Source organism: Juglans regia, chromosome 6 (genome assembly GCF_001411555.2).
Source record: "Juglans regia cultivar Chandler chromosome 6, Walnut 2.0, whole genome shotgun sequence".
Lineage (NCBI taxonomy): Eukaryota > Viridiplantae > Streptophyta > Magnoliopsida > Fagales > Juglandaceae > Juglans > Juglans regia.
In genome coordinates this window covers 28,600,470-28,624,129 of record NC_049906.1, presented here as the reverse complement: position 1 = coordinate 28,624,129, position 23,660 = coordinate 28,600,470, and the positions used below count along the sequence as shown (strand labels likewise).

Here is a 23,660-nt window from a genome sequence, read left to right as displayed (position 1 = left end):
AAGTACACAAAAGGTAACTTTAAGGAGACAAACTCATAAACCAAGTATCATTTTCCATCTATAATAGAATGGTGGTGTGGTTACAGCAAGATCGAGATCCTCTCAAGTTCTTGTCCAAATCTCACAGGAAAGATCTGAAAATCTCCCAGATCGAGTACTTTATAGATTTTCTATGTTTAATACAAACTTAAATACTTGAATGAAAATTTACCAATTCTTTGAGAGCGCATAGTTCTCAACTAGTATAGTTAAAATTTCACATAAACTGATTAATTGGAAGAATAAATGACAAACAAAAATGCATCTAATACAATTATTATTGTGTCAATACAAAGCAGTCCCTCATATGAACGCTCTACTTCTACACACTGCCGGAAATGAAGAATCTATAAAGAGAAGAAGCATAAAATACAACATCTATGATTTGTTAAGCGTTCGGTTTTTTATTTTAATTCGAATTTTTGGAGCAGCAGAAGTGCCTTCCGATGCCTCAGGCTTGACATCAACCCTTTTTGTCATACTATCCGATCCCCGGCGTTCGTTTGCAACCCTTTTGGTCACCGCATCAGATGCACTGGGTTCATTTGGATTCAATAGCGCAGGAGCCGACTTCATTCTAGGTTCCCCTTTCTTAGTTGGCTCTACAGAAGACGAATTTGTCTCCTTGCTCGGTAGCTTTGCCATCTCCTTTTCTTTCTGCTTTTTCTCCTTCTTCAAACGCTTACGTTCCAAATACTCAGGGTCATCTCGGCGTTCTTTATGGTCTTCCCGCTTCCTTTTCTTCTCCTTGCCCTTCTTCTTTTCCTTCTTCTTCTCCTTTTCATGCAGAGAAGAATCTGTCAAGCCAAGTGAACCACCATCAAGACCACTTCTACCAATTGAAAGAGTTTGAAGAGATGCGAATTTTTGCGCATAAGCATCTATATTGTTATCTTGGATGAAGCTAGATGATAATGGAACATCAGCCTGAAGTTGTCCTGAAACTTTGCTTGAATCTGCAGTGCACAGGAGTTCTTTTCGAATTTCGTCACCATCACTTGCAGGTTTTGCACTACCAATGCTGGCAGTCATTCGAGAACCATGATCATGGCATGAATTTACTTCCTCAAGATTTTGGTTGCTGATGCTTACAACCCCCGCAAAATTCCTTTGGGGTGCATCCACAGACACAGAACTACTTGCCCCATGATCAGTTTCGTGTTGCCCACCCTGAGATTTCTCGACAGTTTTGTTATCAGCATCCTCAGTTCTACTGGTGGCAGCAGATTGCTTGACCCTGATTTTAATAGATGGCATCTTACGTTCATGACCGCTGGAAACAGTGTCTGCCTCCTTGGAAGCATGAGGAATAGCCAAAACTTCATGTGAAGGGTTCGGAATGTCAGGAGGTGTCTCCAGAGGATGCCGCGTGTTAGAAGGTGGTTCTGGATGGTTCGGGATATCAGAAGGTAAGTCTGGAAGTTTCATTTCAGGAACAAGCGATGAAATCATGTTCTTCTGTTCAATGGAAGTTTCAGCATCACCCATAAGCAATGTTCTAGTTTCTCTGGGCACTCCGCATAGAGTTGGGGACCTGAAAAATAAGAGTTCACGTTCCGCCCAAAATTAATTTTATAAAAAAGAAAAAGAAGAAAAAAGATAGCATTAAGATGCAGAAAGCGAAAAGCTATTTCCAGCATACACAAGCCAAAGAGAACCAAAATAATTGCAAGAACGTTGGAAAAAAAAGGACCAAGTAACTTAATATAATTTTTAAGTAAAAAGGTGAAAATACATGTGATTAATTCATGGAAACTTATTCCAACGAAACTACCCATTATTGAAAGTCAAAACAATTGGGGACCGGGAAAAAAAAAAGCAAATCAGACAAAAGAATAAAGAGAGAAGAAGTTCCCCCCTCCCCTCTGAAGAAGGAAAGGGAATTCCTACCTTCCTGCAAGGATTTGTATAATGCAGAACAAGTGGTGCCGAAGAAAGACATTGTTGAACCCAATACGACCATCAAGTAGGAGAAGTAAAGACACAAGAACCTCGCTCTTTATGTTATCATTAGAATCAGATCCACCACTTATCTGACATAACCGCATAGCATGTACACCCAATTTCACTTGTCCTGCAATTGGGAAAGGGAAATACTTTAGCCATAAAGGGATTATTAAAAAGTAAACCACAAACTGACGTGATTTGATATAATACGTCACATTGTAAAGTTACTTTTATTGTAAAGTAGATCTAATAAATCCCATGAAACCATGTAAGTTTGTGGGTTTACTTTTGTGTAATCTCTGTCTGTTGTATATCTCATTGGGAAATTATTAATAAGAAAAATAACGCCTCATCATATAAACCACTTCCCCCTCCCCCCAAACACCCAAAAAACTAGTAATAAAAATCTAGGATCTATTGAAACAAAGTATCGAGGGAAAAAATAATTCCTAGGATGTACCCAAGGAAAGGCCCGAGCCACACTTGGGCCTATGCTCCAAAAGGAATAGTCAAGATTGCAATTGAAGCCCCTTGGAATCATATATAAGACGAGGTTTTCTCATTCCTAAGCAAGGTTGGATTTCATTCACCACATTCTGATACTAAATTCGAGATATTACAATCCCCCCATTAAATTCTCAACATCCACATCGGGCCATTTCATCATATGTGGCATGGCTTAAGTCCCACATTTCTTGTTAGATTTGGCTTTGATATCATTTGTAACCACCCAAAGAAAGGCTTAAGCCATATTTTAGCCAATACTACAAAATGACAGGTCAAGGTTACAATTGAAACCTTTTGAAATCATAGAAAAGATGAGAATTTCTCCCTCCTAAACAATGCAGGATCCCAATCACTACCTTTTTATACTTAATCCGGGATATGACATAGGAAACCACCAAAACAAAAAAACACAAGCCCATGAAAACAACGTTTGCACCGCAGAAATTAGTGCGTACCTCTGAAAGATGGCTCTTCCTCTAAATATTTGATAAACAATGACAATGCTGCATCAATGCCTTTACAGTGTAATTCTAGATCAAGAAGTGCCCTACTTGCTTCAATTCGAACTTGCCATATTGTCTTGAAATCCCGAAAAGGTCTTATAAGTTCTATGACACGATCCTGCAGCCATTCCGATAAAGTGAACTCAAGGGCCAAGAAATCTTAAAAGCAGTATGATGGGGACAAGAAAACACATACAAGAGGTATGAACTCTGAAAGCTTTAATGCAATCTGTGTCAGGGTCCGAATACAACTGACTGTTAAGATCCCATTGTGGCTAGGCATCAGCCTGGTACATGTCAATCCCAGATATATGAAATCAATTACAGGTAATTATGGCTCATAGTCCACGATATCAGATATGCAAGGAGTTAAACGCACCTGTCAAACTGTAAAAGTCTGTCGATGCGCTTGAGAAGAGATGTTAAAAATAGAACACTCTGGAATAAATTAAAGGACGACCAGAAAGGTAAGTTCTCAAAACAAATGGTAGCAGAGAAAACAAAAATTGGAATCCTAGAGAAGTATTTACCATACATGTTCATACCAGAGACAACAGAAAAGAGGAGTAACGTCAAATGCTTGTGAGTCAAGCAATAAATGCAGTGGCAGCTCTAACAAAAATTTCAGGCAAGCCAATAACAGACCAAAAGAAAACTATACCACCTTTGTATAGATAAGTCAGTCAAAACTCAGTAAACATTAAAGAAAATGCAAAAAATCCTTAAAAACACCAAACCATAAAAGATACAGAAAATAAAACGATTTTCTCTAGAATCCAAGCCCAAAAGGTTGTTAGAAGCTGCTCAGACATTTAGTAGTTAGTGTGACATTGTAAGTATGAACCAAACACAAGACAGCTTCTAGGATCCTCATAAGCTGTATATTGACCAGGATGCACCCGTTTATTAGTGAGTCCTAATCACCCAGTATTACAAACACTTTGGGCATTCATATCTTATGCAACCGACAAGACAGCAAAGTGGAATGCTAAAGAGAGAAGGGAAGTTCAAACTCACACATGTATGATTGTCAGAGTGCAAGAATCAAAACACTTCAAAAGTATTTTTGGGTAAACTTATATTTCAGCGTGAATTAAAAGAAAAGTAACTGGTGATCTTTACAAAGATGATGAGTAAGCATGCAAAGATCTATTTTGTTAGTACAGATTCATCAAAGGTCATCCAGCAAAAAGCTTTGCGATATGGGCCAATTCACAAAAGTGATCAGTTTAACAGCAAGTAGAAACATAACCTCATTTACTTGCCAGAGTCAAAATGAGGATTGCCGTCAAACCCTTCATTATGGCAGATACAGATTTTCAAGAAATGCATTTGACTGCATAACTATAAAACCATTCTTCAATCCATTTTCACACTCTAAAAGAAGAAAACCTAAAGCTGCTTTAAGGAGGCCTTCCAAGACAAAAAATTGAACCTCAGGATGCTCAAATTTGAATCACTAACAAGCTAGGTTTATAACTCCCCTATGCATTCTTTTATTTTTCATTTTTTAAGTAAACATGCCTCAATGGACAATTAAAAATTATTTTTACAGAACTAATAATCTTTTGGAAGGTAAGAAATAAGCATGAATTTCAATCCAGTATCAGTTTGATAGAATACTGCAGACAACTACCAACACTACCAAATACTAAAGAAAGATTAACAGACAGTTGATCCACTTTATCGCACCATTAGCAAAAAAGTTGGAAGTAATGAATAGGCGATGGGATACAAATCTCTCATAAGCACTATGTACAGTTCGTGCTGGTCGTTAAGAATTTTTTATTTTTGTCAAATAAAATTACTTACTTTAGTAATCAATAATCAATATAATTTAAAAAATAAATTGGATTCGAATTGGATACCGTATACAAAAGTATGGTCTATTTCTGTATTCACAAAAAGTAAAAATAAAAATAGATCTTCAAATAAATAAGAAGATTTTGTTGATTCATTTCTAGATCGAATTAATATTAATAATATAATACAATGACTCATTAAAATAGTAAGTATTGTGTATCAAAATGAAATGTAAGATAACGGGTATGTTTATTTTCGGGTGAAAACAGACACCATCGGAGCGGTTTTTGGGCAAAACCGACGCCAACCGACGAGAGGAAATATGGAGGAGCAACCGGCCGTAACCGGTCAATGGAGAGGAGAAAACCGGTCGTATCAACTCCGGTGGTTCTCTGGCGGTTCACAGTCGATTTCTTGGTTTGAGCTAGCGGCGATGGTGGTCTGAGAGAGTTGCAGAGGAGAGAGAGAGAGAGAGGATGAGAGAAACTGGAAATCGATTGGGAAAGAAGAACGGAGGTTGAAGACGATATAATATCGAAACGACGCTGTTTGATTTAAAATAAACGGCATCATTCCACTTATTTTTTTTTATAAGTTAAGGCTAAAATGACGCCGTTTGGTTTAACACCAAACAACGTCGTTTCAGTTGTGTTTAAAACACAATTACAAGCATAAACGATGCCGTTCCACTTAAACTTAAGTGGAACGGCGTCGTTTCATATATAAGATTGAAACATAATATACTATTGGCCGGTTCGGCGGTTTGATAGTGGTTCAAACCGGGACCGAACCGATCAACTTTGGTTTGAGCAAATAACCACTGCACGCCGGCCGGTTCTCCACCAGTCCTGGCCGGTTCCTGACACGGCCGGTCGGTTTGCATCGATGGCGGCCGGTTTCGTCAGTTTCTGTTCAGCCCTAGTTTATTTCTTTGTTTGGTATGAGAGAGAGAGAGAGAGAGTAACAAAAGCCAACAGTGAAATAAAAGGGCAATTGAGAGAAAATAATAGGCAGATTGAAATGGGACACTACCTAGCAAAAAGTTAACTGTGAAAGTTGAGCATTGTCCACTTACTAAAAAAATTACAGCATCTAAGAAAGGAGAACCAAGGAGAATAACAAGATTCACAAACCTGTTGCCCAAATTCAAGCTCACCGACCGACTGGACCAGTGCAGCAAGCCAGAACACATCAGAGTAAGTATTACCATTGTTGTCGTTATACTGTCAGTAAATGAACCAGAAAAAAAGGAAAGAAAGAAAGATTAAATCAGGTCAACCACTGTGCATAGTGAAGATTTAATGGGATGGAAATATGAAATTTTTTTTTGTAAGTAGGGTGGAAATATGAGAAATTAATGCTGGCTTTACACATTTCAGGGGGAAGAGGGATGCGAACTAGAACAATACATTACAATGATACTCCAAAAATAATAATAATCTTCTAGCCAATCTCTTTGGTGGTGTGGATACTTTAGAATGGGTTATATTTGAATCAAGAACCAAATTAGAGCTCTCTTGGTCCCAAAAGTTTTGCATGTTCAAGACCACTACCCTGGTCGAACTTGAGTTTTCAACATGCACAATTTCGTCAGATACTGAACATGCAAAAATAGTTACAGAGAATGAGGCAAATGATTACCAAGGAGAAGACCAGTGTGATGATCAAACGGATGGTGGGTTATTGTATTATGTGGTTTATCACAAGTGATTCATGTGATTAAATTCACTATGATGTAACAAACAACTTTAGCAGAAGGTTTTATCTATGGCTAATTCAGCCTAATTGTTCTAATTGGAAAATGTAGGGAACACATTGACACTTCATGAAAACCTTTTTGATAATTTTATTCCAAGTCCAAAAAGGTTTCAGCCATCACTGGAGCAAAAAAACCCCACGCGGAATCCGTTTCAAATATAGACAAACTAAGTAAACGGGTCGAATCGAATTCTCTTTTCCTTTATCAAGCTTAAGCGACTTCGCTCCACTCCTGTTATCACGTGGACTTTGATTCTTATTCCCTTCCTCCAATTTAAAAAATGGGGCCAGTTTTGTTCAATTTGTTGTTAGCCGGGCCTTTGTTGCCCTCTGTGCTAACCTTGAGCCCCCCACCCTTGGGCCCCTTCTCAGCAGGCTGTGTGACAAACCCGCTCTTGCCCAAGTCCACCTTTGTTGATAAAGAAGCAATAACCTCTTTCATTTCAATTTCTTTCTCATGTTTCTTGGTATAATGTATGCTCTATTTTTGCCAAGCCAACATTGGAATGACCAAACTCAGCTCCTGCTCCCTAAGAAATGCTTTTGTAAGCAGAAGATCAGTCCTCAACGGCTACTTCGCCACCTTACTTGTTCCCCTTACTGGCCCTATTAGAAATCACTGTCACTGAGGCTGGACCAAATGCACACAAGGCCACCACTTACGATCACTTTATTAGCTGTGACAACAGTCAGATCACTCAGATCTTTCTGCTCAACTCCACTTTGCATCCCCCATGACCCGCTAGCTTGTGCAAGCTCTTCCCTCATGACGCAAAAGCTTATAAACAAGCTCTTCCCCAATGATCCATTAACATGAACCGAGAAAACCAGAGCAGTGGCTTGGCATGGCTCAACAGTGAATTTCTCCCAACCCAGACCTTCAAAACCGTTCAGTATAACCATAAAACTTTGCTGGACTCCTCCACCATACTTGGCAAATGCTAAATAATACCATGAGCGTTGGAGCTATGTTGGGCCAAGTATGCTCTGTTTCCATCACTGAGTGAGTTTTATGAACTCTGGATATCCCTCACCCTGTAGCACCGCTTCCACCATTGGCGTTAGTCACCCTATAACAATACAACTCAGGGAGGCAAACCACACACCCCCTCAAATCTTCTCCTCAATATTCATTGTAGTAACTCCCTGTTTCCATTTAAAGCTCAAAAAGGCTTTGATTCAACCCAAAAATGGCTCAACAGACCCATTGCTAACATGTTATCACTGATAAGACAAGAAACAGAGAGAAAAGAAGCTATTTCCAACAAGAATCACGGTTTTATGATTTTCACACAATTAAAAACGAAAAAAAAAAGTTGTTGCTTAGCAGTCACCACCATGCATATTACTAAAAACACAGAATTTGGCATTGCTACATTCAGACGTAGCACGATTGCAGCAAAGGGATATTAACACCATTTTCTTTAGAGGTTTACCGAAATCAAATTGACTTACAAGAATGGAGTCTATCAACCACAATAAAAGGAAAAGAAACAAGAGTGTGTGTGGCTCCCTTTATTTTTAAGATTGATAGAATTTATTTTAAAGATGTATCCTAAAACAACTAAAGGGTACCTAATGCCATGTTATGAGATATTAATGTGTTATTAGCAAGGTCAATGATTCTTTTTGTTTCAAACATAACTGCATAAATTATTGCAAACTAAATATCTAAGGCACACAGAAAAATAAAACAAAGTGAAAAAAAGGAGCAAAAACAAAAGGACTTCAAAGACCAGTAGGGAAGCTATACTTGGCATGAGAAATTCAACCAATCCAAACTTAGATATCAATGTCGTAAACAAGTTCAAGGTACGGAACCTCTGGAATGGTAATATCACTAGAAGGCTGCAGTTCAAATAACATACATTTAATCACATTTTCCCTTCATCAACTACCTCTCCACTTCTACTTTTTTTTTAATCGGCAAACAGATATTTCATTGATGATAATGATAGGCATAGCCCATGTACATGGGAAATACAAGAGCAACACCTAGGCATGATTAACAGTTGTTACAAGAAAATCGTGGATATTCAACCCATCAAATTCTACCACAATTCACCAACAAAGTAAAGTGTTAAAAAAGTAAGTTCAAGCTCATTCATTGACCACTCGTGATCTTCGAGTCTTCTATCATTCCTTTCCTTTCAAAGACGCCATCATAGGCAAATGGGGACCATTTTCCATATAGCTGCAAACTTTGTTGATTGCCAAGTAAACCACTCCAATTTGAAAGAAAATCAACCACCCTTTTTGGCATCAACCATGCTAAGCCCACTCTAGAGAGAAAAACATTCTATAGGGTTGAAGCAACCTCAAAATGAAGTAGTAGATGCTCAACGGTCACCCACTCTTCTTGCACATGCCACACCAAACCATCACGATGATCTGGCATTTTCTTAAGATTGTCTATGGTCAGAATCTTCCCTAAGTTGTCCAAATAAAGAAAAAGATACTTTTAGGGGTACACTGGTCTTCCAAATACTCTTCCAGTGGAATAAAATCGCTACAAGATCTTGTCTACTCCCCCCCACGCCCTCACTCTGGTAAGAGTACAAAGATTGTAAAACTCTGCGAAGGCATGTACTTTTCCCAATCTTGTGTGGCTCTAATGAAGCTTACATTCATTGGAGAAAGCAATTGGATAGTTCTGCATCCATGCTATTCCACAGATTTCGGGATAGGCAACATTGAGAACGTTGTCCCAACCCCAAAGATCATACCATAATTTAATCCTAGACCCATCGCCCACCTCAAGACTAGTATGTCTAGAGAAAGTCCCCAATCCTCTACCTATATGCTTTCATAGCCCCACCCCATGTGGTCCATTAACCTCATTCGAACACCATTTGCCCCAAGCCTCACCATATTTAGCGTCTATTACAGCCCCACACAAAGCTCTCCTTTCATGTTGGTATCGCCACAACCATTCCCCAACAAAGCCTTATTAAAAACCAGCAGACTCCTGATTCCCAACCCTCCACCTTGGATTGAGGTGCATACTGTGACCCAATTCAGAAGGTGAAATTTGAACACATTCCATCGCAGCCATAGGAAATCCTTTTGTAGCTCTATATGGTTGCTAGCACACAGTGGAATCGAGAACAAGAAATATGCAGGCAGGCTGGAAAGAGTGCTTCCAATCAAAGTGACCCTTCCACCTTTGGACAAGTACATCCTCTTTCAAAAAGACAATCTGCACACCATTTTTTTGATTACCCCATCCAAAATAGACTTTGACTTGAATGAAGTGCCCCAAAGGGAGGCCGAGATATCTCAATGAGAATATTTTGCACCCCTACGATGTTAGCCAAAATCTCCATAATTGGGCATTTTCCCATCGCAAATAATTTAGACTTTACAAGCTACACTATCAATCTGGGAACAACTTCAGAGCACAAAGAAGTGCCCTCAATGTTTGGAAGTAGTCTTGGTTAGCCCCAGGAAAAACAAAGGTGTCATTTGCAAATTAAAGATGAGAAATATTGAGAATGTCGATGCTTGTCTCCCTCATTGAAAATCCCAAAAGGAATCCACCATCTACAATACTTGAAATCATTTTGCTAAAGGCTTCTATTACGAAAACAAAAGTAATGGAGATAAACCATCACCTTGTTGCAAGCCTAGAGAGCTGTTGAAGAAGCTCATTGGTGTGTCATTCACGAATATAGAGAAACAGACTATATAGGTACAATGCTTAAACCAACACCACGCTCCCCGAAACATCATCTCTCAAGCATGTAAAATAGGAACTTCCAAATGACTTTATCATAGGTGTTCTCCATATCCAACTTACAGGGACCTCAACTTTCCTGACTTTTGCCTACCATCCAAGCGTTCATTAGCAATAAGCACCAAGTCACGGATTTGCCTAGCTTTTACAAAAGTGTTTTGGGATTTCAAACAATTTTTTCATCAATGTACTCATTCTATTCGCCAACAATTTTTATATGAATTTGTACTTCCAATTCAAAAGGCTAATGGAATGGTAATCCTTTACGTCTACCACACCCAGCTTTTTAGGGATAAGGACAATGAAGTTAGCATCGAGGCTTTTTTCAGACTTTTTGTTTGCATGGGAATCCGTTGAGGCCTAGAGCCATGTCGCTAGCGATGCATTTACCACTTTACATATCCCTGGCTCATCAAAAGGCCTCTCTAACCATCCCACTTCCTGCTGGTCTAGTGACTCAAATACAAGTCTGTCAAGCTTCGGACTCCAAGTTTATTGTTCAGATAGCAAGTAGTAGGTAGTATTGTACAATATGTTATAAGATCCAAGGCAGATTCGATGATAGTACACCATACACTATCATCATCTCAATGGTATTATTCCCCTTAAGCAAGTTAGCTACATGATGGACAAACTTTGTGCACTTATTCCCCCTCCCTCAACTGTAATGCCCACGGTTTTTGCCTCCAAGAAATCTCCTCCATGAGTGTAACCCTTTCAAGATCCATAGTCACCTGAATTTTACGTGCTCTCTCGACTTGATAGTACTCCCACCGCCTCCACACCCTCAAAACACTAAAGTTCCTTGAAGAGAGAGTTCTTTTGCCATTCCACAGTATCAAACGCATGTCCATTCCAAGAATCTATCAACTCTCGACCATGCTGGACCACGTGAATGTGCCGCCTACAAGAGGGATATCCAAGTGATCTTGCTCTAAGATGAAATTAGAGAAATCCACCATAACTGAGTTGATGATAGAGCCTGCCAATCTTTCACTCAGAAACAGAGTGATGCTAAAGTCGCCACCAATGCACCATGACATGCCCCACAGGCTACAAAATCCTGCCAATTCACCCCCACAATAACCTTACAGTATTATCTAGACTAGGTCAATAAACTACCGTGAAGGCCCACAAAAACCATCCACAACATTCTTAGATGTATAAGCCACTGTAAATTTGCCCACACAATCTTCCATTTTTTCAAACACCCTCTTATCCCACATTGCCAATACTTCCTGAAGCCCCATCAGATTGTAAGTAAGATCAACGCACTTGATGACAACCCCACAACTTCTAGTTGGGCTTAAAGAAATAAAGCCCAACTCCATCTTCTGCAAGCATACAATGACTGCTTTCCACTGCAGAGCTGATTTTCAGTTATAAGTAGTTCCTTTTTCATTTTCAACTTGAACCTTAGTTTAAAATTTCATTTTCAGCTACCCCGCTCTGTAAAAGACCAATTTGGCTATTACAAAGATGTGTAGAACAATGAAATGAATTTTCATGCACTATTGATAGGCTTAGTTTTAATATGCCTAAGGGTAATTTTGCGTTTTGATGCATATTTCCATTAAATCAAACAGTAATTGGAGCTTAACTGATATTGAAACTTTAAATTAGGGTCCAAGTTACACGGATTTGAACCTACAACCAGTAAGTTAACAGTCGACCGCTCTACCACTGAGCTACTGAGGAACAACAGACTTAAGGAAGCCGACTCTAGTCCTTTGGACCAACCTATGATTCAATGTTTATGGGTAAATTATGAAAAAGGAGAGGGGGGGGCGGGGGGGGAATATGAAAGGAAAAGGTAAATAATCCAATAAGATATTACCACTTTCTTGTCCAAAAGCTCCAGGACTTCAAGAGGAAGTTTATACAATCTGGCTATAAAACCTACGGGCTGGTTTGGTTACATAAAACCAAACTATCTCATCTCATCTTATATAATCATTACAATTTTCTCAAACTCATACACAAAATATAATAAACAATTCAACTTTTTTAAATCCCAAAATAAAAATTATATTATAACAATATTTTATTCAAATTTTAATAAAACATCTCATCTCATCTTACATGAACTACGTAATCAAACATGGCCTAAATGTTTGAGGTTTTGACCACATTAAACTTGTAACTTTTTTTTTTTATTATTATTATTTTTTTATGATGAGGGAACCACCCCACGGCAGAGCCCTTAAGACTCACCCATGGAACCTAAACCCCCGGGGAGACTACCCCAGCAACCCACCGCCATGGCCTCCCACTTGAATTGCAGCCTGATCCTAGGGGGAATTGAACCTGTAACATGGGGCACGCACACAAGTTTGCCCTTATCATTTGGCCTACCCTCGGGTCTTGTAACTTCTATAAAGATGAAATAGAAAAATCGTGAATGGGGGCTTCTCTTAGTATAGACTACTCCCACTGTTAAGCTTCCTTACCCTACTCATTCCATACTGAATTACTAGTTCTTTTAAATCTTCCATTACAGAAATGCAAACAAGAGGCAATCAGGATAGATATTCTTTGTGGTTGTTCTGTCATGTGAATATTGCTGGCCATGTCATACAAGCAGTATGAAAAGAATAAGTACCTTCAAAAGTTGTAATATAAACTCAACAGCTTCTCTTGGACTTTTCTTGTCTGCAGCTCTGACCATAGCTACAGCATGTGGTATGGCCTGAGAAAACCAAAATTAAAAAAGAAAAAAAGGATTTTCCTAGCTGCTATGAACTAGTAGAAATTTTGTTCTGTAATATGTGGCAAGAGAGTAATATCCTAAGTATTACTCATAAAAATTTAAAGTAATACCCTCTAAGTTTTTTAAACAATACATTTTTATTAAAAAGTGCCAAAGGTGCAATCCTAGTAGACAAGATGCACACAGGAGATATAGCTATCTAGAAAAGAAGAAAACTACACAAGAAAATCATGAAAGCAAGGCCCATTAAAGTCAATAGAAGATTTCCAAAGGAAGAGAGTATTGAAAAAGAAAGTTCGCTTGTTCAGCATTTGTTCACAATTCTCAAAGTTTCTATCACTCCTTTATCTGCAAAGACACTAGTTTTCTTTTTTTTTTAAATTAATAGAAAGGATGAAATGAATGTGTACAATCTAAACAAGGCATCTCTTTTATCTCTTCTCTGCAACAGTTGATGTCAGCCTAGAGAAATGAACGAACATCTATTCTGTTCTGCGCTCCTATATTTGATCATAGTTTTCTAGGTCAAGCATCAGTTTGAGCTGGTCAAATTTAACTTCCAATTGCTTCATTCAACTCTAACAAGCCATGAAAGCCAACAGGTGATAAATTGGACATTAGCAAATTAACAACTCATCGTCTAATCACCAACAATAATCAGACGAAGGAATTAAACATCCTCGATCAACTTCAGTAACGGAAGAAAAATTTAAACTGTAAAGCACAATTCATCAAAAAAGTTCAATCAAATATATGCACATCAACTAGGGGTGTAAATCGGTCCGGTCCGGTCCGCTCGCCTGGGGGGGGGGGGGTTGATGGACCGAAACGGACCGGACTGAACACCTACAGGGACCAGACCGGTAGCCATTGGTCCCAATTATTTTGTTTTTGTTATTTTGTTTCATTTTTTTTTCAAATAAATTAATTAAAAAAATTATTTAAATTACTAAAATTAAAATTAAGTGAATTATTAATGTAAATTATGTAACCAATCACATGACATCGCATACAACTTTTACATATCCTACCTCAGTGCATTACCTCTAGAACAAAATACTCTGGAAAATCGTGAAAGTCATTTGGCCTGATAAGATTAGCATAAAACAAACTATTTCAACTTCATATCATAACAATCAGCCCACTACAATAACCACATTTGTAAGTAATCATACTTGGGGAGTCCAATGTTTGCATCAAACCTCCTACTTTTATAAAATTTCACCAAATGAACTAAACCAGCCCAATCAGTTTCCTGCTTGTCAATGACAGAAAACACAAGTCAAAGTCAATATTTAATATTTGTGTCACTGAAGACATAAATTAGTAGCCAAAGTCATTTTATTTTGCCCCTAAAAAAATGTAGATAAAGGCATTGCCATTGAATACACAAGCAATAGTACAAAGCGAAATAAGTAACAATAATTTCAAATTCAATTTGAAACTTGTTATTGTTCAATAAAACTTTGTTTTGCTAAATGGTTATTGCGTTTTGCCATGGAGATTGGTGGTAGAAACTAAATTTAGTAGCATGTTGGATGGATGGAGTGCAAATATATAATAGAGGGCAGCCCTAAGTGAACTCTTTTAAGGCCTTATCAATCATAGTAGGTTTGGGAAGTGAAGCTAGATATGGCACAATTAGTTTTATCAAGCCAAGTCAAATGCTCACTATGTTGGAAGCTAGTTAGCTACTGTGGTATGATGTGATCATTCATGGATAAAAGAGTTGTTCTCTTTGAAAGTACAACAATTAAACAAAGGAAACGAGATCCGATTTATTTGGGAAAACATGTATGGGAAGAGACTAAGGCTGCGTTTGGATGTTGAGCTGAGCTGAAATGAGTTGAGTTCTTTATGAATAGTAGTGAGTTAAGATAGTGGAGTGAGTTTTGTGGGGCCCACCTAAGATGAGTTTATATGTGTTTGGATATTAAGATAAATTTAGATATGTTTATGGGAAGTTGAAAAATATACGAGTCCCATCAATGATTGGGAAGTTGTCGTAATAATTGAATAATTAATTTATTAAATATTTTACTAATAAATAACATAAATCAAACATAAATTCTCTCAATGCATGTAAAAAATAATCACACTACTTTTTGTATGAAAATTTTTTCTTACTCAAAATTTATAAAAAAAATAAAATAAAATAATTATCAATAAAAAGGCAACAATATCATGCCCACATTTTATTCCATTATTCGTGTACATATTATTTAATAAGTAGTACAAAAAATTTTGTGCGGGAGGAAAAAAAAAAAAAAAAAAACTCACCCATACTTGGGATGGTACGAGAGAGAGGTCCAACATATACGATAACCTGAGCCGAGCTCAGTTTCATGAGGACATTTTTTATTTTTATTTTATGCGAGTCTACTAGGGATAATGAGATTGGGGAAGGAAATGGTTTCTGACGGGAAAGAGAAATAGAGAGATAGAACAACACAATTGAGTTAGAAAAAGTTACAAACATATGTGCTACTTTTGGCAGTTGTGGGTCCCGTGGGTTTGGTCGGTCTTAACTTGAGTGAGGTTCAGTGAAGGCTTGGTTGTGTGTTTGGATATTGAAGTAGGTTTAAAATTGAACTACACTCAGATGCTTCCAACATCCAAACAGGGCCTTTACCAAGAATGGAAAGAGAGAAATAGTTACTTTTTTATCGGTAAACGAGATTTTATTGATCACAAGAATAGGCATGAGCCCAAGTATACGGGATATATACAAGAGCAATACCTAAGTGCACTAGTTTAGTTATACAAGGAATTCAGGAAAAGTCAAAGAGAGAAATCGTACTGATAATTAATGTTTCCCCAAGGTTGCGAAGGGTGATGATATTGTGCAAGCTAGGAAATAACGTAAGTAGACATGATCACGGCTTTGTGGTTCGTAGATTCTCATTGATATATTTTCTTAAAATGTTTATAATTTTTCTAAATTATATTAATTGTTAGCTTTTTACAAACCCCTTATTCTGTATCTTAGATGATATTTCATGAATTGCAATTTTTATAAATATTTTATACTGCATGCTTTGCTAGATATAATATAAAGGGAAATAATTTGTGCAGTCCTAAGGTGTGAAAGCCTCATGCACTCCATTTGACAAAAGTAGGCAAATCTGAGACCCACATGAAAATCTCATTTTTTAATAGTGCGCCCCACTATTTTTCAAATCGAGTGCACATGTTTGCACACCCTAGGACTCTATCCAGCATTACTTTAATATAAATACTTAATGTTACGAAAAATTATGAAGGAACGAATGAAAGAAAAATGTCGTATGAATGCATGATATGATTTATATTTATAAGTAAAGTTTGGTTCAACAAGGAAAATGGAACAAGCTTGAAAAAACATTCTTCATTACAATAGAAAACAAAGCTAACTATGTAAAAAAAGTATTTCAATGTCAGAAATAACAGTTATGAAAATAATGTGGTCCCGTCAAGAACCATTTACAGAAAGTCCGTCCTACAAACAGTTTGGTGGATGTTTTACAAAGAATTATTAATTAAAAAAATTATAAGGGCCCACCATGTAGGTGAATATTTGTAAATACTAAATAAATACCTTACCTCAGATGCTGTCTTAGCTAATGCAAAAGCTGCCTCAATTCGAAGTCTCCAGAAGGCCTTGATACCAAAGAACAAAAGTTCAGATAACCAGTCCCCATTAGATACATGGTTAAAAACTTAAAGACCAAATAGACCTCACAGAGCAATCAAAACCTTGGAGTCGGTGAGGAAACTATTCAGAGCATTAACAACAGAAAATGAAAGCTGCGGCAATGCCTCTAGTGTTGCAATTGCTTGCGCCTGAGCAATAACATCTTTGTCCTTCTCTAACTGATTAATCTGATTAAGCATTCCAATGTTACAAAGAGAAACAAAATATAATTGAATAAAATATATCAAATAAGGTAATCCATGCATGGACATGCCTATGCATTAGATATATATGTATATGTAGATAACCACCAAAACATTTGGTCACAACCCTTATTGAGGTTTCTAGACCACTCAAAAACAAAGCTGAAATTCCAAACTAAGAATTTGTAGATTTAACTGGTATCCACATTTTCCTTCTGCATCCTGATGCAGAGCTGGAGGGCTGTCCTGAAGCATAGATGTCAACCTAGAGCTTATAAACGAAAAAGAAAAAGAAAAAAAAGTAAACAAATGAGTAATGCCACATACCACACTCCCATCTCACTTTCATCTCACTATGTAAAATATGACACTTTTATCACCCTCGGATCATCCTTTATTCTTTTAAAGAAAAATCCCAAGGTTGATGGGCAATGCTACCTCATCACAAAGGGATGAAAGCAGGATGGGAGGGTGGTATGTAGAGTTTTCCTTCCAAGAACGGTAACCATAGTCCACTTTGGATGATTCAGCTTAAAGTTCCCTACACGTCTTTGCTCTTAGGTTCCTATCATTCTTATGTACAGAAAGGATGATACCAAACAAATCGTGCATGTTTAAAAGCCACCTGCCTAGCATAACCATACTGAAAAAATTCTCTTACCCAAAACGTGGCAGTAGCAGCCACTACAGAGCAAGCAACATGCTTAAATAACAACGGATTCTCTCTGGGTTATTATAGTGAGAGGTGTTTATAATATTATCCACAACCCTACTACTTTCCAAGTGAATATAGACATCATGATATTTAAAAGAGAAATGATAGTTGCAGTCGTGAGTGTGCAAGTGCCACGCAATCACTTCGAAAAAAAATGAATAAATACGGGACCCACATGAAACAAAATTAATTTTTTAATAGTAGACCCCACTTTTTTTCAAAGCGACTGCACGGCGCTTGTACACTCCACGACTGTATGTAGCATTACTCTATTTAAAATTAGTGACATTATCTGTGCGCTTTACATGTAACAATTTATGACCTTTCAAACCTCTCTGACTTGAGACTTCTAGTGTCCAGATAACAAGATGGGAAGCATAAATAACGGCAGGACATTATGGTATCATAAGATTCACATAAAGATTTCCCAGTCTGCTTTCTTTAATTGTGAAGATTTTGGAAACGGCGATCACCATCCCTCTTCACCCCTTTTCACAAATAAGACACATCGGTGAAGAGAACTTACTAACAATGTATTTCAAATATTAGAAGTGCCTGCTTAATAACGACATATCAACTGCAGTGAGCCAAATAAACTTTCACTTCACACTTATTTTGTAACTTTAGATATATGAAAGACCCTTAGAGAAGAATTTTGAGCGGAACTGTTGGTAAGTAGTGGTAAACAACTACCACTTTTGTGGCACCCATCGAGCCCTCCTAATAATTCTATTTTTTGTTAAGAGTAATCCTCCTAATAGAATTACTCATCAAAGGACAGGGTGTCTGTGAGAAATTGAGACTTTTTTTTCCTTATTTCTTTAAGTAAAAACTTGAAAAAAAACCATGGTTTCAAGAATATATACGAATGCATGGTACTTTTCAGGACATGTTTATTTTTAAAACATGACTTTGCACACGACAACACAACTGAATCGTTTTTTCAGAACACAGCCTATTCACAATCTTGTCTTAAAAACAGAATTTCAGGTAAGTCAGATCCAAAAAAGACATACACAACTTTATTTAAACAACTCTCTTAGAGCCCTAATTAAAAACTTCATTTAAAAACTGTCTTGGATCTAAATAGTCTTGTGCTGCGATCCTTTCCGAAAAAGTTTTTCAGGTAGAGGCATGCATGATAGAACTAAATGTTCAAGAAGCTTTAAACACACACTTCCCAGCACACAATAATATGATCCATGAAACCAGTCAACCATCTACATTAGTAAGGAAGAAAATTATGTTCAACAAATGCAGATCTCTGGAAGCACATCAGCACATCTATTCAGCAATCACAATAAAACTTTGCCATTGCTTTGCCACTTCGGTTTTGAAGTTGAGAGCAGCAAGTTCCTAGTGTTGAAGTTAAAGCTTTCTATTTTTTAGTGCCTCTAAGATTGCACAGCAGCTTCTAACTTTTTTTCTCTCTCTAATTTGTTAGAGTTGATTCAACTCTTCAATTTTATATGTAGGGTTTCCTTTTTGCCACCCTCTTCGATCCCCTTCTATACCCCTTTTTGTGCTTTTTCTAAAGAAATATTACTTATCAGACCAAATATGCATCTTCTGTTAAAACTACGCAGGCAAAAGTATAATGCTTAATGACCAAGACGAAGCAGCAGCATGGCAGAGTACTATTAGAAACAGACCAAGACCTTGTTCTTACCCACATCTGTAAAGGTTGATTAAAATGAATTTCAGCAAGGTATTCCATTTCAGGATCTGCTCTCATCCATAACAAGGGAGATTCTGAACTGCAAAAGACAGGAAAGAGAAAAATAAGAACCTCAAGAAAAAATAAAAGAAAATTATAATTTACCCTCTTAGAACTTATCCATAAACTTGGAACCCCCTTACAACTCAACTTGCGAACATAACACTCTCATGCTTGGGATTAAATTTAAAACCTTAGTTTTTCGCTTCCAATTTAAATGACAAGAGGCACATGAGGATCATGTGACTATTGATCGATCGTGTCACGCCAAATGGTCACTAATTGATTATGTTGTCCAATTAGATTGTTAAATAGCCAATTATCCTAAAAACTTGATTGGATAGAAAAGAACAGATTTATTTATTTATCATTCTCTCTTTCATGTGAAGGACCAAAATTCGGTCATTAAAGTGAGCCTTGATACATTAATAACAATTTTACTTGTCAAAAAAAAAAAAAAAAAATCAGCCTAACACAAGAATTAGTAACTAAAATGGAGATGAAGTATGGAGCGAAGGTTCAAACTCAAGACAAATTTTTTTTTTTTTTTATGAATAAAAATTTTATTTAGACAAGTAACAAGACAAAGCCTAGTACATAGGAAGTATACAAAAAACTGAACCTATTACATGTCAAGAACTAGAAAAAGAAACAAGAAAATCATGGACACCAGTTCCATTAAATACAATAGCGGAAGCCCACAGAAATAAGGAATTAAAGAAAAAACATCTAAGTTCATCCACCAAGCATCCCTTATCTTCAAAGCATCAACCATTCCTATCAACCAAAATACACCACATAAGGCATAAAGGTATCATATTCCAAACAGCAACTATTTTGCACATTACCCCTTAAACCTCTCCAGCAAGCAAAACGGTCCACCACCCTCCTATGCATCACCCAAACCATACCACACCTATTGCACACTTCATACCATAACAACCTGGTCACATCACAATGTTTTTTTTTTTTTATTAGTAAAAATATTATATATATATCAATAGGAGTAACCAAGTACACTTACGTATACAAGAAAACACCTAGCCCATACTAGAGAGCCCCTAATGACCCAAAAAGCCCATGAAACCTACCCAAAATACACCATGTAACACACCTCCCCAACCCCAACCCTTGCCCCTTGTTTCCCGTAAAACTAATCATCTACCAGAAAATCCCACTATGAGAACGTCTTCACAATGCCCTCCCTTTAGTCTTCTCTCGACTTGAGCTACCTCCCTTAGCATCGTAGTTGATTACCCACTAAAGACGCTTTAACTCCCTGTTTTTCTTAAAATTTGATTTGGTTTCAAGCGCGTGGCTCGCCTCAATCGCAGTGAGTAGTGCTTTAAATTAGTCTTCATGTTCTCCATGTGAAAGCCACAAGATTTGCTGAAACCCATTAACTTTATTCAGAACCCAATCCGATAGTGAACCCGCTATATCGTTTATCGGAGGAAGAGAAACCAGGGGAAAAACATTACCCCCAGCCACAGTACCCAACTTCATTCCCGACTCTAAACCTTCCCCCACATGAGGCACCAACGACAAACCGATAATTTCCTTTCCACCATATGGTTGCTAGACAGCTATATGGTTGTTGTCTTGTATGTGCTCCACCCCCCGATGATCCTTGTCATGCCACTTTGTCAAACCTTACTGCTCCCTCAGGAGACATAGAACAGGTAGGGGAAGCACTACCTTCTGTTACCCTGTTTGCATCTTCTAAAAGAGGGTCGACTGTTTCTTCCAAAGTACTTGAGACCCTGGAGGGACCCTGGACAGAAGTACCAACCCCATCTGCAACTGGTGCCTGAGGCCCTACTGCTCCCTCAGAAGGCATAGTGACACTGGCATGAGCAAAGATGCCAGTGTCCAACGACCCTATCTGTGACGGCGTTGAAACGCCCTTTGTCGGCACAATTGTGGCCTTCAAACCCAAAGGATCTACCCCACGCCCTCCCTCATCCATCCTCGACCCACCACCAAAACCCACAACTAGGTCCAGCCCCTTATCCACTTTAATCATCAGATCTCTCAAATACTCCATAACTCCCTACAATTGAGCTTTGACATCCCACAAGATCCCCTCCACTTCTCTCAATGTCACCTGACGACCTTTGTCTCCTACAAGTGTCTTACTCTTTCCTTTTGCCGCTGAGCTGATCTTGGCCGGACCACCCGCCAGTGACTTCAACACCATAGCGTATGAAGCACATTTGACTAAGGAAGGCCTTCCCACTGTTTTTCCATCAACAAACTCCCTGGTGTTTGCATGCTTCAGAATAGTGGCTTTGGGCCCACTAACACTTCGAATGGACTGCAGAAAGCCTTTCCACCCAATGCGATTTGCGCCCTTCGGAATCACCAACAAACCTTTCCTCCTTCCATTCCGGAATTCTGAGGGTTGCAGAAGGCTGGCCCTTGCGTTAACATGATGTTGAATGATAAAAACTCCATTACCCATCCTTAGCTCTCTAAAGAAACATTCATGACAGTTAAGTTCTAAACAATCCTCAATCCCCTTAGCCACCCACGAAGCTGCCATCCCACCTAGACACATGAACTTAGCTATCATTTTGCTACGTTCAGAAATATGAAAACTATTTCCTCCATCTTTCGTAAAAACGAAAGTTTTTTATTCCACTTTCAACCACCTCTTGCCTTCCAACTAAGACGAATCCACATCGCGTGTCGTCATCGTCAAATCCCAAATCCCAGATTAGAGATACCCTACTGCTCCCGCTTCATCCTCTTAAGGAAAAAACCAAATTTGTGCCCACTGCAAATCAAAGGCATAGACACAGAATGGACTCCAGGTTGCCAGAGGAAAACCTACAATGGAGTCGCCGGAGTCCGTCGATCAAGTCTGTGCAGGTGGCGGACGTAAAGGCTCAGGTCGCAGTGCCCCTTAACTATATTAATGGAAAAAACCGAAGAAAACTCCCAGTCGCCGGAGAAGGACCGACGTCGAAGTCCCCACAATGGAGTCACCAGAGTCCGTCTATCAAGTTTGTGGTGGTGGTAAAGGCAGATGCAAGGCGACAGTTGTTGACACCTCCGACAAAGAGAAATAGTGAAAGAACCAGTTTGCTGAAAAGGACCCACACCAGACAGCCGTCAGCGAGGATGCCGGGGCTCGTCGACCTCATCTGTGACTGAGGTGAGGCATCACTCTCCAGTCGATGGTAGGTGAAGGGTGGCGGAAGGATGGATGTGTTTGGGTTTTCTCTCGCTCACTGTGTCAGGGTTCTCTCTCGCTCTTATTATCAATAACAACTTGATAATCACATAACAATGTACTAGTAGTAGATGATCCACTGATTCACCAGATATCTTGCATAAGAAACACCAATCTGAAACAATTAATCCACGCTTCTTGAGATTGTCCAATGTCAAAATCTTCCCTAAAGAAGCAGACTAGCCAAAGGACGTAGCCTGTGAAGGAACCTTACTCTTCCATGGAAAAGAATGAACCCCATTTGGCCTAGACAGCGCCTTATACCAAGAACAAACTGAAAACTTCTTGCTACCAGTATGCATCCAGCTTATTCCTCATTCCTTCCCAAGTTGAGTAGCATACGATAAACCAAACAATTCAGAAACAGCCCCCATTTCCCAATCATTCACAGCTCTAGAAAATAGAACATTCCAATGACAAGAGCCACTGGAACAAATAAAAAACTCAGCCACGAAAGCATCCGGATTCTGGGAAATACGAAAAAGATCTGGACAAACAGCACAAAGAGCCCTACCACCACACCATGGATCATGCCAAAAATGAATTCTGGAGCCGTCCCCAACCACCAAGATGACATGTTTTACAAAGGCATCCCAGCCTCTCCTAATGTTTTGCCACACCCCCACACCATAAGTACTTCTTACCTCCCTAGAAATCCACTCCCCCCAAGCGCACTCATATTTACAATCAATCACAGCTCTCCACAAAGAATCACACTCCTGATGATACCTCCACAACCAATTCCCTAATAATGCTTTATTAAAGATACTCAACTTCCAAAACCCCAACCCACCACATGACACAAGAGTACAAATCTCATCCCAACCAACCAAATGAAACTTAGCTTCCTCCTCTATACCTCCCCACAAAAAGTCTCAAAATAACTTCTCTAACTGATTTGGCACACCAATTGGAATGGGAAATAAAGACAAATATGTAGGAAGGTTAGACAACGTACTTTTGATAAGGGTGATTTTTCCCCTTTTTGAGAAATACAACCTCTTCCAACCCGCCAACCTCTCTCTACCTTCTCAAACACCCCATCCCAAACCGTATTGGCCTTGAACATAGCCCCTAAAGGAAGCCCAAGGTAGCAAATCGGCAAAGAAGA

At 38.4% G+C, this 23,660-nt stretch overlaps 1 protein-coding gene across 2 annotated transcripts in view; it reads right to left on the bottom strand.

The window, feature by feature from the left end:
- Positions 1 to 273: 273 nt before the first annotated feature.
- The window catches only part of LOC108984299 (transcription initiation factor TFIID subunit 2), a 54,038-nt gene continuing 30,651 nt past the window's right edge, over positions 274 to 23,660 (bottom strand). Inside the window, exons 15-26 of one of the 2 annotated variants that reach the window (XM_018956206.2) lie at positions 19,264 to 19,351; positions 16,739 to 16,864; positions 16,586 to 16,642; positions 14,179 to 14,258; positions 14,048 to 14,090; positions 12,896 to 12,982; positions 5,933 to 6,022; positions 3,376 to 3,434; positions 3,193 to 3,283; positions 2,949 to 3,114; positions 1,930 to 2,113; positions 274 to 1,573 (exon numbers count right to left, since the gene is read on the bottom strand). In XM_018956206.2, the coding sequence (XP_018811751.2) occupies positions 418 to 1,573; positions 1,930 to 2,113; positions 2,949 to 3,114; positions 3,193 to 3,283; positions 3,376 to 3,434; positions 5,933 to 6,022; positions 12,896 to 12,982; positions 14,048 to 14,090; positions 14,179 to 14,258; positions 16,586 to 16,642; positions 16,739 to 16,864; positions 19,264 to 19,351 (2,227 nt within the window). In that variant the 3' untranslated portion in view covers positions 274 to 417. The remainder of the gene's footprint in view (positions 1,574 to 1,929; positions 2,114 to 2,948; positions 3,115 to 3,192; positions 3,284 to 3,375; positions 3,435 to 5,932; positions 6,023 to 12,895; positions 12,983 to 14,047; positions 14,091 to 14,178; positions 14,259 to 16,585; positions 16,643 to 16,738; positions 16,865 to 19,263; positions 19,352 to 23,660) is intronic. The other variant, XM_018956207.2, reaches the window with a different exon arrangement.